Source organism: Eutrigla gurnardus (assembly GCF_963514095.1).
Source record: "Eutrigla gurnardus genome assembly, chromosome: 11".
NCBI classification, from domain to species: Eukaryota; Metazoa; Chordata; class Actinopteri; order Perciformes; family Triglidae; genus Eutrigla; species Eutrigla gurnardus.
The window spans coordinates 8,327,131-8,339,163 of record NC_139925.1 but is presented as its reverse complement, the minus strand read 5'-3'; the positions used below and the strand labels follow the sequence as shown (position 1 = coordinate 8,339,163).

Genomic DNA, 12,033 nt, shown 5'->3' with positions numbered 1-12,033 from the left:
CCCTGTGCTCGTTGATGCTTCTCTCCTACCCCCTTTTTCTGATGCAGCTGTTGTTCGGGTTGGAAATAGAGGTCTCGACGCTGAAATGGAAGAAAAGAACCACCTTCGCCCTCAGCAATGGAATATCACTGGCGTGCCGAGACCTTTGCTCACTGAAGTGGCATGCCCTCATACTGAGCCTGAACACCTGCTACATTTTAATATTGTGTTGCCTCTCTGTGTGATTTCACTTTCAGAATATAAGACTAGAAAGCAGTCCTCCAAATGAAGTCAGGATTATAAATGTTAGAACTTTGCCTAAATACAACCGGGTCTGCCTCTCTATGGAAGCCCATTTCCACCACTGTGATGAAAAAAGGTATTATAATGACTTTGTATCTCAAAAATATGGACTTACGATCTCAATATTCTGACTTACCACCAAGAGGTTCATGCTCCAGCTAGCTTGGTTTTGGATCACTAAGATGTGAGCTTCTTGAAGGTAATGTTAAATGGATCACATTTATATGGAGCCTTTCTATCCCCTCAAAGTGCTTTAAACTACATTTAGCCCATTGACTCATTGATACACTGATGGTAACGGCTGCTATAAAGGTGGCACCTGGTCATCACGATGATCTTCCCGCTCTACCCCCCGAGCCGCAGCTGCCCAAGGTGTCTCCTTGTACTGACAATAGTGTGACATTTGTTGTTATTATCCAGATTAACAGAACCATGACAGAAAGCTAGCCAGTGCACATAGTTGTTGGCGGTCGTTATAAGTTATAATATCGGGAACGTTTTTATTATTTTGAGATACTAGGACGAAATAATCAGATATTAACTCATTATTTTTGAGATCTAAGTCAAAATATTGAGACATCAAGCCATTATTTTGAGATACTAAGTAATCATTTTAAGCTACTCATTGAAATACTGAAATTATGTAATAATGTGGCTCTTTCCTCATTAACTTATTATTGTTGTTTTGAACCGATATGACAGAATGACAGTGAATGTGGCTTGCATGAAATAAATGGGTATATGTTAAAAAAGCATAAAGATGATCAAATATAAAAAAGAAAACAGAAAAAAGAAAAATGAATGCAAATAAAAAATCCAGTAAGTTAATTTGAATGAGAGTATGTATTTATTCGTGTATGCCCAAAAGTGAATTATGTTCTGTATCACTATCCCGAGACAAGACAAAAAAACAAACAAAAAAAAAAGGCCAGTGATACTCGCATACATCTGCCGGGGCAGCTGGTTTATAAATTGAAACACATCTCCTATAAGTCATATTGTCTACCTCCTCAATAAAAAAGAATGATCACTTTAAATGAATGCAGCGAGAACAGACTTTTCCCCAACACATCTTTGGCAACAAATATTCTAAACACATCTTTTTCAACATCATATTAGGTATGTGTCAGCTCTCATGTTGGCACGGCTTCGCGGCAGCTCATTAACCAACTGTTTGGTAGGACACAATCTCAATCTTGTGGAAGGTGAAGGCTAGTGTTGCATGGCATGCAAATAAAGGGGTTTGTTCTCCATCTGGCCACGGACACCTCTGGGGATATTCTCAGCCATGGAGACCAAATGGTCTCTGCATGTAAAGGGACCACAGAATGCCTGGAACTAAATCCACTACACTGCAAGAATCATATTTCTACACTCCAGAGGCAAGCCGATGGTCCTCTTGTCAAATAGCCCACTTTGAATAGTGAAATATGCCAACTGTCTACCTGAAACACGGTGAATAAGCAGGGCACTCAAATAAAAACAATGTAACCTATCATTAAGTCTGTTAGGAATACAGCATTAGGTGCTACAGTCACATGGTGTTCTGTGAAGCATTTTATCTAAAAAATACTTTTCAATAAAAAATCATTTAGGAATGTGTCATTGGACTCTACATCTTTAAATTGTTATTAATTAGAATTAATGATCAATTACAAATTATAAATATTAGATCCGATACAATCTCATTAAAATGTTATGATTTAGAAACCCCATACAAATCACAATATCACATTTTTTTTTACAAAAATTAAAAAATACCTTAAGTTGCAGTACTATAGCATTGCATTATGAATTTCTTGGATTCCTATTTCCTCTTTGTGTTTCCATATCTTTCCCAAGTTACAGTTAAATATCCGTGTCATGGATTGATATACTGTCAAATAATGCTCCTCAGAATTGCAACACTGTGAACAAATCGTGTGTTACGTATATTTTAATGCCAGTTACTTCCATTAAAGTCTTCATAAAACTCCATAAAATTTGTGGAGAAAAAAAAAATACCATTTTGCCAGCCAACAAGCTTGAACGCTCTGAATTAAAAGAAAAAGCCAATAATATATATTGTTTTTGCCTCAGTGGATGCATCCTAGAGAGAGTGGAAGATAGACTTGGAGGACACGAAGCAAAGATCCTAGATCAGATCTAAGCCCGGGCTGCTGCTGTTTACATGTGCCAACTGATCTCAATACAAACACGGAGTAAGGACAAACAAGCCTACAGTATGGATCGTGCGTAGGACTCAGAGTCTGCTGTAAACTCTGCCTTGACCGTAATCTGCGGTGAGTGATGCTGCGCGTGTTTGTTTCATTTGTTGTAGTTGTCGGCCGGCAACCCTCCGCCCGACCTCCAACCTAACTCTCCCGTTTTCAGGATGCTCTTCTATCAGGTCTGGCACTCCCTGCTGAGGCTCCTCATTAAGAGGAAAGTGGAACATCTGTGCTGGTCAGGCAAGATGACTTAGGCCTCCTGGCCAGAGCCTCAGCAGAGAGTCACTGTGAGGAAGAAGAGAAAAAAAAGCTCCTACAGAAGCCCTCTACAATCAAGAGCTGATAACGCCCCCCTTCTATTTTCTTCTAAGGCAATTCTTTCAGCTGGCTGTGGTTTTATTCCGGCCTCCGGGTCCTTACAGCATACCTTTATAGACAAAAATGGTGTTTTTCGAATCCCTTTAATGCTACTCCCAGTAGGCTCCTCCTAATGGCTGCCTTTTAGTTCCCGTTGAACTGACGAACGTGAAAGTTGCCACATCACCCCTTTTTTTATTTGTGAGACTGACGAAGTCGAGTGAAGTGTCTTGGGAAAAGCATAGCCACACGTTGTTTTTCCCTTTGAGAACACGTACAGCGGGTTGGGAGAAAAATGAACACTAAATCCACTGTGAGAGTGCTTATCTTTAATGACAGACCACTGTCAGCCGCCATCAGCTATTGTCAGAAGGCTGGCTATTAAAATAGTCTGACAGTGAACATCCACTATCAAGAGTGTGGCTGTGGTCTCATGGGTATCTTCACATTAGAAAACAGTGCGTCTTCAGTTAACAACTAGCTAAAAAGCACGGAGACAGAATCTAAACACAACAACAGATGAAATCATGTGGGTTAAAAGAACAAGGTTTTGTTTTCCTGATTTGTGATGAATTGTTATGACTATGGCTGTACTATGTCTCCTATAATAAGCACATCCAGTTTCACAACCACCTTAAACCACCTTTATTTATTTATTTTTTTAACAGTATATAAGGCCGTCAGGCTGTTACAAATAGAAATATTTAAGAGCTGAAAAATCTAACAATGATATGTGTAATCATTTTTTACATACACATTTATGATAAGGATCATTTGACCTAGTTTTCTACAGAATCATGAAAATTACAAAATTAACTGGTCAGTGCTGTCAACACTGAATTATCTTTCCCATTTCGATTTCTGCAATTTCTTGTTATTTGTAGGCTGACATATTAAATCACAACTAAATATATATTTATATATAAATAAATATATATATAAATAATGCTGACCCACCGTCTCCCTCACACTTCTAAATTGTGTAAATGATCCGACGTCACACATTATAAGTGTGCATGACTAAACTGCAGTTCAACACCTCTAGTGAAAAAACTGAAGGATTCCATAACACGGCCTCGTTAACGGCACACGCCGTCGAGCCTCTGGCCCCGAGGTGTGTTTTACAGCTGCCATGCTTTCCAACTGTGTCCATATATATAGTAAAACACACTGTATTTGAGTGTTGACCATGGGGATCAACATTATGTTCGAATTTCAGACGCTATCTTAAGGAAAATCACGATCTTCTGAGTCCAATCTGTTAGTGATTCCCAGAGTAAACTCAAATCATGGGAAAGCATCATTTAGTCACGATGCAACAAATAGCTGGAATAAACTTCCTGAAGATGTAAGACTTGCCCCAACTCCGACCACGTTTAAAACTAGACTGAAAACGTTTATGTTCACCATAGCTTTCTGCTAAATCTTTTAACGTCTGCACTGTTTTTTATTGTCCATTGTATTGCAAATATTCTCTTTGTCTTTCTGTTTTTACCTTAATTGTTTGACATGTTATGATGTGAAGCACTTTGAGTCTGCCTTGTGTATGAAAGGTGCTATACAAATAAAGTTGCCTTGCCTTGCCTAGTTGCGCCCATGAGCTCATTTTTGGGCCAATTAAACCACCAAGTCTCTGACTAAGACGTACGTCATATAAAAGCTATCTCCTTCAGTCAGTTCATTTCCGTCCCTGGCACCTCTACCACACACACACACACACACACACACACACACACACACACACACACACACACACACACACACACACACACACACACACACACACACACACACACACACACACACCACGCAAACAGACACAATTAAAAGCGGCGGACTAATTGGTGATGCTTTCATTACAAGTTCACCATGGTAATGTTTACTGTGTATTGTCCATCTCCAGCGTGCGTGGGGGGATGAGACTTGCTTATAGCAGTAAATCCGGCAGACAGATTTCAATTTAATTAGGTCTGGGAATAATGTAAGGCCTACACAATTTCCTTGACAAATAACCTACGCTGAATGGTAAATAACAAGTCTGCAAAAATGGTTGCACCGGGATCAAGCCACGGTCTGTATAACAGCCCGGCGTTTGTTGAGTAGTAGCTGTGTAGGGAGGATTTATGGTGAATTACAATGAAGAATAGTGAGTCGCAATACTCGTGTGAAGTGAAGACGACCGAGCCCACGCAAAGCTCTCGGTGTAATGTATGCAGCCGGCACCTAATTTCCTATTCCTCTCCAAGGAAGCCTTCTGAAACGAATCCAGTCGCTCTATTTTTATCTGGCAACATCTTTTCATCTCGGCGCTGATCGAGCCATTAAGGTGCAGCACGACCATATAGCGTCTTCACCTGCACGCCGAAGTTTGTATGTAAAAACGCTATCAGAGAGCTTACTGTTTAACTTCCTAACAGGTCATTTCAACAAAGTGTTCATTTAATTTCTCTTTTAATAATATTTTGTTTTCTTTTTTTATAAAACTGACTTGTGACTCGAACATGCAATAGATTTCCATGTGTTGAATTTCAAATGTGTGTGTGTGTGTGATCTCAAGTCTTATTGGATGTGTACGCCTGAGCAGTTTCTGAATGAGTGTGTGGGCATCCGGAGAGCACGCGACATGCACAAAGTAATCTAATTACTCTAGAAATCTAAATGAGGGCGACGGTTTAGTTTCAAAGCTTTTACATTAATATTAATGTGACTCCTTTTTAGTGCTCAGTTAGTGTTAGTGTAGACAGCCCACAACTACGCTGCGTATATGAGGAGTTGTGAGTTGTTTCCTGTGATTGTTTAGATAAAATCCCTCTCGCTATGATAACTAATTTGAAGCCATTGTCACGGACACGCTTTGCTGACTACTGCTCAAAATCCCACATGGAATTAAACTACATATTTTAATAACCAACTATGCATGAGGTTCATTAAATGGCCCGTGAAACACGACTTCCTACGCTGCAGCAGAGGGCGAGTGAAACCTGCTTTGTTTGCCCCTTTATGGACATGCGTCTGTATGGAGTGAGGCTGATATTTTATAAGTGGAGGCATCTAAAGCTTTTATTTCATTTGGAATTATGCTGCTGTGATTTCAACGGCAAATGTGTACAAATGGTGGAATTTGATGAATTATAAGTGTACTCAATGTTTCGTTTTATCCTGTTTATTCCTTTTTACAGTTGTAACACAATGTTCTAAGGTGACACTAAAAATGAGAAATGGTGAGCGGCACATGTTTAAAAGGGCTTTTATCTTTCGTGATGGGAGATAATGGGTTTACTCAGAGGGACAGTTAACGAGGGAAAGGAAGGAAATGACTGACAGCTTTATGAAAAAGAGAAAGACCTGTTTGTTGACCAATGCAGAGAACACATTAGGCTAATAGGATGTGCCCCACATAACCTTCCATAGCCCTTATGTTCTGTTTATAGTAGAAATAACACTCATAATCATTTTAATTAAACAAAAGGCTCTTGTTGATTTTAATCTCAGTGTTGCTGCTGCTGCTTCTATAAATGAACATCACTGTGTATGAGGGGGCAGTACGTAACACACTAGCGGCTGATTCACCACAGACGCACTTGTTTTGGTCTTTAGGGGGAAATCAAACCAAGAAAAGGCTGTAGGCAAGTTGTTTTCACACGAAGTAAAAAGTCCAAAAGCCACACTGGCTTTGCTGACCATTATTTGCAAAAATCAGAATGGAATATGTGTGAAAATCCAGGTAATGTGTATTGCAATCAATACAACACCAATTGTATGGTGAGCTAGAATTTATCTTGCTTATAGCATTTCTATTTATGGCCCAGATTTCAGCTACATGTTCTAATCAATCCAGCAGTGAATAAATATTATTAATAATAATAATAATAATAATAATAAGGAAAACCTTCACTGTAATGTTCCTCATGCTCACAGGAATATTATTGCTAGAAGCATAACCGATGATATAAATGTTCAATTTGTACTTAAACTCTGCATATTGTATAATTTATGGTAACCTTTTTGAACAAAAGTGTGTAGTTGCATCTGAAAAGTGGACCAAAAAAAAAAACACCCACTATTAGTTTGAGGTTGTGGCGGTGTGTTCACTTACCAGCTGGGCATCTGCAGGAGGCTGATCCATCGGAGCGTGTCAGGCAGGTGGAGTTGTGCAGGCACGGATTGTGGAGGGGGTCACAGGGATCATAAGGCTGGTTGCACAAGGGGCCGGTGAAGAAGGGGGGACAGGTGCAGGAAAACTCCCCAGGTACGTCTGACTCCTGACACTGAGCTCCATTTAGACAGGGCCCAGAATCACACTCATCCACATCCTCTGCACAGTCCACACCTGTCCAGCCTGGCGAGCACAAACACCTTGGATACACCGGAGAGGAGATACGGCACCGTAGAGGTCACTTTCAGCATATCTCACTCTTATTTAGTGCTTTTATAAGGGTTATGGGTGTCATTCTCTCTGGGACAATCATGCATCAAATTCAAAAAAAGGGTGGGTGGAGGTGCTGCAGAGAAGCAACCACAACAACTCCGACGATCCACAGGACACGTTTTTTTTCTGCATACGAGTACACGACGGTGCAGTCCATGTATTGGCACAGCGCTCCAGGATCTTTATGTGAGAACAGTGCAGGGAATTTAAAGGTTAATTGAACTACTAGTCAGAGCTGCTTTTAATTCTGGACAGCTGAATCTAGGACACAGGAGGTTAGAGCACTGAGTGGGGATTAAATGGAAATGTATGCATGCTGGACACATAGAGAGAGGGGGAGAGAGATGGGGACAGGGAAACAGAGACTTCTGAAGCGTCTGCTCTTATGTCAAGTGAATATTCCACTTGGTGGCAGTGAGTACCCGAGCACCAGCAAACCACTCCACCCTTCTCATCCCCCAACTTTGCCACCTGAAGCAGTTTTACGTCTCCCCAGTGAGAGGAGGGCATTAGATGGAGCAGATACACCAGCTTTTTCCTCCAATGAGTCACAGATCCCCTGAAACCTTTTCATGCTGTGAGCCATTGATTGACTCATTTGTTTTACCTGCCATCTGCAATTCATTATCTCCGGTGCCGGTGGAAGGACATATTGCCATCTCTGAACAGCTTCCTTTTTCTTTTCTTTTTTTTTTTTTCGTCCTGCATTTATTAAGTGACTGATGCACCTCGTGAGGACGGCGCCCTCGGGCCCGACGCGCACACCTACTTGTGGCTGTTGAGAAGGTCTGTGCAGGTGGCGTTGTTTTTGCAGGGCTGCGATAAACATTCATCAATTTCTCGTTGGCAGAACTCCCCTTCCCAGCCGGAGTGACACACACACTCGTAACTCTGCAACCATAAAGAAAAAAAGGGAAACACTGTTAGAATACCATTGAAATATAGTGACACCTTACAGCTGAGCTTGTCTTGGTGTAGTAATTCAGGTAGTTGGAGTCTATTAATTAGCACAGCAACGCACACCATTAAATATGACATAAAATGCCGTTAATTAAGCGGTCAGGGACTTACTTGTTTACACATTATATGCAGGTATAAGTAATTAAACTTCCCATTCACAAAAAGGATCCTTCCTATGGAAAACTGTTTCATGCTCGTCTTGAATTTCCACATCACTGCCATGCAGATGTATTCCGCCTACGACATACCCTCTGGATTATATGCAAGCCCTGTTTTTATCCATGCTATTCGAGGTATATACTTCAAGGCTTATTCGAGCATGCAATATTACCGGTACACATGTTGTATCGAAAGGATTTTTAGAGGGAAAACATGTCAAATACGCTCGATTAAGAATTGTATGGATTTCTTTGTAAACGATGTTGTTTTGACTGTCCATAAAAAAACAGATTTATATACAGTATAACTCCCCTAATCTTTCTCATCCCTCCACTCAGAGCGATATTTGGACCACTTTTTCCTTTATCTTTTCAATCTGCATTATGATAATTCATCATGGACGGGCTTGTTGTCCATTACTTACCAAGGTGCCGGTTTAATTTAAATGTCCTCTTTGCATACAGGATGAAGGCATTACTATGTTCAAGGTTTGTTTTTCAGGAATCTTCATTGCCAGAATCCTGTCTGAAGGTCCCGGGTGCTGCTGGTTGAATGCATGCTAATCTGTATTTCATACACTGGAGGGGAGCCGTTAAACTTTGTCTGACAGAATGTACACTGTGGGCCCTTTGGTGGTGGTGGGCGGCGGTGGGGTTGGGGGATGCCGTCATCTCTTGATAAATTAGATACCTCCAGGAGACTCCTATTCCTTACCCCTGGCAATAGAACATAATCTCATTTTTGCTGCTAAGTCACCTTCAGGGACCGCAATTCTCCAAAATAAGCTAAAGCTCGATGGGACACGGTGTTCAGAGTGGAATAGCTGCACTGTAAACAAGACTCTGCTGAGGGGTTTCCAAAAACTGTCCATATTTGAATAATGAGGGGGGGAAAAAAACTATAATGGTGAAACAGAGAACAGTGTGGCTGGAAAAATATTGGTTGAAATTTCATTATACTCCTCAAATCACACCCAATTTCCTCCTCATGCCGTGTCCTTTTGTCTTTGGATTGGGAGTATTCAGTTTATCCTAGAAAATGACACTGAATGTTCAAACCTGGATTTGGTGCCGAGGCAATTTTGAAACGTTGTCATAGAATCCCTTGTTGACTGTTTCATAATATAGAAGGAAAATGAGCTTGTGTCCTTCAGTTATCCTGACATTGCTACAGTAGCACGTTCTTGAAACCAATGTGTCTTGATAACAACATTAGAAAATGCTACTTTGCTTCTGAATTGCCTATAAATACTAGACATTTAGCACTGAAGTCAGTTTTGATGACATCATTTCCCATGCCAGCATACTTTGTTTAATATGTGATGCAAAGGAAACAAAAGAGATATTTTTAACACAATGGTATGTAAAAATATGACATGTTTTTGGTTTAGAATTTGATAATATGCCTATTATTTTAAAATCTAAACTATTATTGAGCAATTTATATGGAGTTAATTTGAAAGGATGAAATTAGTAGAAATTACTTTGTTTGACTTTTTTGTCTTTGTGACTAAAAAAAGGAAAAAGAAAAGGAAAATTGGAATTACTTGCGGCTCCTCCAGGACTCCATACACTCATGAAATATGCTGTTTTTGTTAAATAGATCTTACCTTTATTCTATAACTTATGAACTATTTTTAAATAGTACAGACTAGGTGTGGACTGTACACCAGGAGTGGTCTGTCTTTGTCTGAAGGAGAAAAAACGAAGACTTTATCTATGACACATCTGCTTCACTACTGCAATCTGTTAGCAAATAAGCAGCTGTTGGAAAAAAAGACCCCTGGTAGTCATTGCACAGTTCGTAAGCAGCATGCAGCCCCCGAGGCCTTTTTGCAGCTGCAACAGATCAATGTTATAGGCTTAAAAAACACTTGAATAACTGCAGAAGTGGAGCTCTGCCTGGCAAAAATCTAAAGTCTTAAACTCTTCTCTTGAACCCGAGTGTGTGCATCTTTGGAAACAGACATCAGTGCAGAAAGGACCACACACACAAATGTACTGAGGACAATGAGCATTTAGAGAATCACTCCATCTTTGATGTACATTTACAAGCTCGAGTTTTCTTTCATGATTTCAACAAGCATCCACAGAAAAACAGCTGAGCCCTGCAGCTAGAAGGCAGTTGATCCTACTGCTAAAAACTCTACTACATTAGCTTAACCACCACTATGGAAGCTATGGCTAGTGAGCTGTACTGCCAAACTAGAGAAAGCAAAAGAATGATGTTCAATGAGAGGTCTTTTGGGGTTTTTTTACTTGACATTTGGCGTATGTAATATGAATTTCCTGTCTGAGCCTACACATACTAAATGGCTTCACAAAACTCACAAGAAAATCAATAGAAACATCAACTATGGTCCACTGTAAAATGTTACTAATCTCAGTCATGTTCCCCTTGGCTCAGCCAACAAGGCACAATGGGCATTATCCTTTAGGTGATTAAATAATGAAGTGCATTTATTATTAGAAATAATGAGACATTTCCTGTTCCTAAGACACTTGAAACACACTTGATTCTCCTCCTGCTGAACTAATTTCCCAATAAGACCAACAAAGTCTTCCAGATTTGCCTTCATTATACAAACCGGATCGTTGTTGAAGAGCATGGAGCCATATTTTATTAATTTTTAATAACACATCACTATTTATGTTATTGCACAGCTGATATATTACTGCAACAGAAATGCTTTCAAACATTAAACATCATGGTAGTCATCAAAGATAATAGGCCTTATGTGTTTCAGGTCTGTCAATATATTATAACAAACTGCAGTGTTTTCCAATGTGTTACCAACTGTAGTGATTTGTGTGTCATTACATCAGGCCATTATACTGCCAAACAAAAAGTCTGTCTACTTACCAGATGGAGGTCCTTACATACTGAGCTGGGACCGCACAAACTGTTCACGCAGTCATCAACGTCTTGCTCGCATCTCGGCCCGGCGTAGCCGGGGTTGCAGAGGCAGTAAAAGCCGTCGACAACTGCAACGAGATCAGCGGGACGGGGACTTGCATCATAAATTAATTCACTTTACTCGCAGTAGGTCAACATCTTTACACAGGTAAGAACTGATTATGACTATAAAAATCACAATCACCCACTGTGATTTCATTTTTTAATGGATACGGCTATTAAAAGTAATGCCTCGTGCCGTATCAGTCAAATGTGTTGTTGCTAAATCTGTGTGTCAGGGCACCCCGCTCTGCATCCGCCTGACTGGGTTTGACACTCCGAACCATCTTTAAAAGGCCGTTCCGTCTTTTCTCTCCTCCTACTTCCCTCGTCCCCCCCACCTCTGTACTTGTCCCCCTCTCCCTCAATGAAAAGCCTGAAAGCTTTGCCATTAGTTTCCCCGCTCTCAACACACTGAATGAGCAGGAAAAAGTAGTACAACGTTCGGAGAGAAAAAGCCCATTTCGAGGGCCATTCCTTATTCAGATGTTACAAATGCGCCAATTTTGTCCATCAGAAGGCAGAATCTCCCACGTCAAATAATCCATGCCTTCCCCTCTTTAATTATTAATGATGTTAGAGTGGGATGCATCATTCTGCTTCTCCGACACAACACTGGTGTACAGGCAGCCAGTGACAGAGGTAATTGCACTTCTTACAGGAGTGAATTTATTACTTCCC

The 12,033-nt window shown here is 40.4% G+C and overlaps 1 protein-coding gene across 1 annotated transcript in view; it reads right to left on the bottom strand.

Annotated features, from left to right (window-relative positions):
• The window catches only part of eys (eyes shut homolog), a gene marked incomplete at its 5' end in the record, with an annotated part of 140,648 nt that overhangs the window by 87,407 nt on the left and 41,208 nt on the right, over positions 1 to 12,033 (bottom strand). Inside the window, 3 exons of the mRNA XM_084020918.1 lie at positions 6,946 to 7,205; positions 8,048 to 8,169; positions 11,260 to 11,381. Of these exons, the coding sequence (XP_083877044.1) occupies positions 6,946 to 7,205; positions 8,048 to 8,169; positions 11,260 to 11,381 (504 nt within the window). The remainder of the gene's footprint in view (positions 1 to 6,945; positions 7,206 to 8,047; positions 8,170 to 11,259; positions 11,382 to 12,033) is intronic.